General features: G+C 50.5%; 2 protein-coding genes across 2 annotated transcripts; both read left to right on the top strand.

The window, feature by feature from the left end:
* Positions 1-303: 303 nt before the first annotated feature.
* Positions 304-1,804, top strand: PUNSTDRAFT_139639 (uncharacterized protein; the record flags this gene model as incomplete). The annotated part of the gene is made up of 8 exons (XM_007389365.1): positions 304-572; positions 626-734; positions 786-988; positions 1,037-1,220; positions 1,268-1,331; positions 1,383-1,408; positions 1,460-1,605; positions 1,663-1,804. 8 exons carry the CDS (start codon positions 304-306, stop codon positions 1,802-1,804), a joined length of 1,143 nt encoding a protein of 380 aa, XP_007389427.1.
* Positions 1,805-2,777: 973 nt separating this feature from the next.
* PUNSTDRAFT_36700 (uncharacterized protein) lies at positions 2,778-3,104 on the top strand (the record flags this gene model as incomplete). Its single annotated transcript, XM_007389364.1, has 1 exon — positions 2,778-3,104. A coding segment is annotated over one exon (327 nt), but the record flags the coding sequence as incomplete, so codon positions are not given.
* Positions 3,105-3,185: the final 81 nt, after the last annotated feature.

The raw sequence follows: 3,185 nt of genomic DNA, 5'->3' as shown, positions 1-3,185 counted from the left end.
AGCTTGTCGTTTTGATGTTATGCAGCAGTGCCGCATAACGACAAGCTTCGTCCACGTGACTGACTGCAACGGCAATTGATACATGTTATGGGCCGCTCTGCTCTCTACTCGCTCATTGCACATGCCACGACCATGCATAGGTCCCGGTCAAGAATGTATTGCTGAAACTTCTGGTAAGCACCACATGATGTTCTATGAGACATTGTTGTTGATTTGTCTTGGGCGACAGGATGTTTCAATTATCGGTATTAAATCCCGCAAGCTAGCACTGCCAGTACGCATCCAGAAATCATATCACTCACAATGCCTGCCGACCGCTTGCACAGCTCTCTTCCTCGCTCTTCCAGTCCAATGAGCTCCGTGTCCTTGGGAAACCATAGGCGTGATCCTCTCCCTCAAGTCCAGCTCACAGCCAATGGTCGCCTGAAGCCGGAGAAGAACACGGATCCATGGATCGACCGCGGCCGGCACTATGCTCGTTTCATTACGATGTTTGAGCGGCCAGCCATTGTTCTCCACCATGCTCAGCGGAGACTCCTCGATTATGACGAGGACACCGTCTATACAGCCGAGTCAGTATTCTGCATCTGTTAAACCTGCCGCTGTCTGACTACTGTGACACCAGGGAGGACCGGTGGTACACCTTCTTTGAAGCAATATGCGATGCTCAACCTGGGTTCCGCGATCTCATCATGGAGGCAGAACTTCAGGAGTTCGAAAAGATTGAGAAATCGGTATGTTACGACCATCTTGTCATCCATAGCTGACTTGTATACGCATCGCAGATGCAAAAAGGACAAAATAACGCGCGAAATCAGGACACTAATACCCTCAAGTCACGCATTGTTCTGTGGCTCAACAAGACCATCACCGAATCCAACCTGAACTTGCCGCCACTCGATGGGGATAACAAGATCAGCCGCGGGTACATCCACGAGCTCACTGGTAAGCTTATACGACCTGCGTTGCTAGACTGGAGCGACACATTGTACGTCACATCTCACATCTGTCATTCCACTAACCCGACTCTATCTAGTATTAAGCAAGCACTACGAAACGGTACTGCTACTATCCAGGAGACAGTCATCGCTGACGACGGGACATCCACCACACGGCCTGTTCCTATCAACGGGTCGCACTTCCCCATGTTTCTGTGGAAGGGATCATACAACCCTGATGCGCCATGGATTGGCTTCTGTCAAGGCTCCCTTCTTGTTAAGGTATGTGCACAACTCTGCTTGTGAGCACATCGCTTATGGTTTCCCAGGCGTATCGCTGCATTTTCATCTCACCATCAGCTGCCAACAGCAAGAAGGGAGATCAGGCTCGAAGTACGCACTCCGGCATCGCAGCAATTTGTGGAGTCACTCAAGTCAATCCAGCATCCATCGCATACATTGCTACCCAGGTACGTTCGCTACTCTTAGCCCAAGACATGATGACTCATCAATTCGACCAGGTAAAATTCGCGCTGAGCTCGGAGCCCACTTTCAACAAATACGAGAAGGCCTGCGATAGCCATCGATTCTTCAACGCTCTCCTGGATTGGTTTGAGGATCCTGATTTCAAGATGTTCTCAAAGGATCTCCTTCAGTGGTGGAATCGGTGAGTGTGCCTGGTGTTGCTGGTGTCTGTCGCTGATCCCTACAATCCCTATTGCAGTCAGATCTTCCCAGCCACTGCAAATCTTCACAGCAAGAGCACGACTAATGACACGGTGCATCGTATGAAGGCCGCACTTGCCGCTACCAATACCGCTGTCCCGACAAGTGCCGTTGGTGAAGACGACGACGGTGAAATCTAATCTTTTGCCACATTGTCATTGTATTCTATTCTCCTCTGTAATACAACTCTTGTGATCTACAAATATGCCTGCCTTCAATTGCAAGATGAGATCTGTATTGCTATGTCTTGGATAACTCCCGGTAATATAAAGGTCTTGCATCACACGCACAACTGTTGCATTCCTTCCGAAGCGGTGGGCCGACTCTCAGTAGTGGTAGCAGTCATGTAATCGTTTCCCGTGATATACAAGTCTTGTGCTACTGATGCAATCCCTATGACAACTTGGTTAGGAGCAACCAGGATGCCGAAGTCGGCAACACTGCCAGCGAACAGGAAGACCCACTCGGTCTCGTATGGCATTGCAATCTAGACTACAAGACTTTTGGCTCCGCCTAACCTTGTAGTCATTGCGAGGCCTTGCATGGTCTCGCGTGAGTGCGGCCGTTTTTGCGATGTATGAATGGCGAATTACGCCCTCGTGCTCAACGTGCAAAGTTGGCTGGCACGTTTCTCACAGCAGGGCAGTACATGTGATGTAATTACCACATGACCCATCAAACATGAGCAAACATCTCAGCTGTACTTAAGGTCGTCTGGGCTTGCAACATCGTCATCCCACCACAACATATGGTCATGAACGCTCCCCTAGCAGTGAGGCTCTAATCTTCACGCTGGGGGAGGCTTTGTACTGCATAGAGGACAGTGAGGCTTTAATCTTCACACCTCAGTTGCAGTGCAACAGACCAGGGGGTGAAGGGGATGACGAAGAAAGAACCCGTTCAGGTAGTCTCGAAACCAGCCGTTCTGTGGGGACGAGAATAGATCGAGCGATGACGAAAGCGAGTGTCAGAGTAACGTCTTGTTGTGTCAACGTCAGATGGGATGGTTGGGGTCGTCTCGCGCAGAACGTCTGGTGTAGTCTCGAATCCAGCCGCCCTATCGCAAGCGCATCAAACTCAAAGCAAAGAGAAAGGTTGGAGTCAGTGCTGGATCTGACCAGCGCAGGCGAACGTCAGCATTATGCCATTGCACTCCTTGACAAGTTCTTCCGCCACGTGCCGGCAACATTCCGTGCGGGTGTGTTATACGACATAGGCTGTCAGTTGCATCGAAGCTGTTATAAGTGGGACCTCCTACCAGATTACCGCGACCGCATAGTGTTCACGATCTCGGTGTTCCACGCGTTTGGCCACCAATGGCTATGTCAAATCATATACCACCCGCGAAAGTGTGCGTGTTTTGGCCTTTCAGATGGAGAAGGATGCGAGTGCCTCTGGAGCGCACTGGACCACCTCGTGGCCGGGCTGCGTGTTAGCGGTGTAAGTGATTATCCGCCTGAACGAAGAAGAGATCACTGACGGAATTGTGAAGTACTTTCAACGGTTGTATGTGATCAACTC

Source organism: Punctularia strigosozonata (assembly GCF_000264995.1).
Source record: "Punctularia strigosozonata HHB-11173 SS5 unplaced genomic scaffold PUNSTscaffold_85, whole genome shotgun sequence".
In the NCBI taxonomy this organism is placed as follows: Eukaryota; Fungi; Basidiomycota; class Agaricomycetes; order Corticiales; family Punctulariaceae; genus Punctularia; species Punctularia strigosozonata.
The sequence above is the reverse complement of the archived record's forward strand: the minus strand, read 5'-3'. Positions and strand labels throughout refer to the sequence as shown.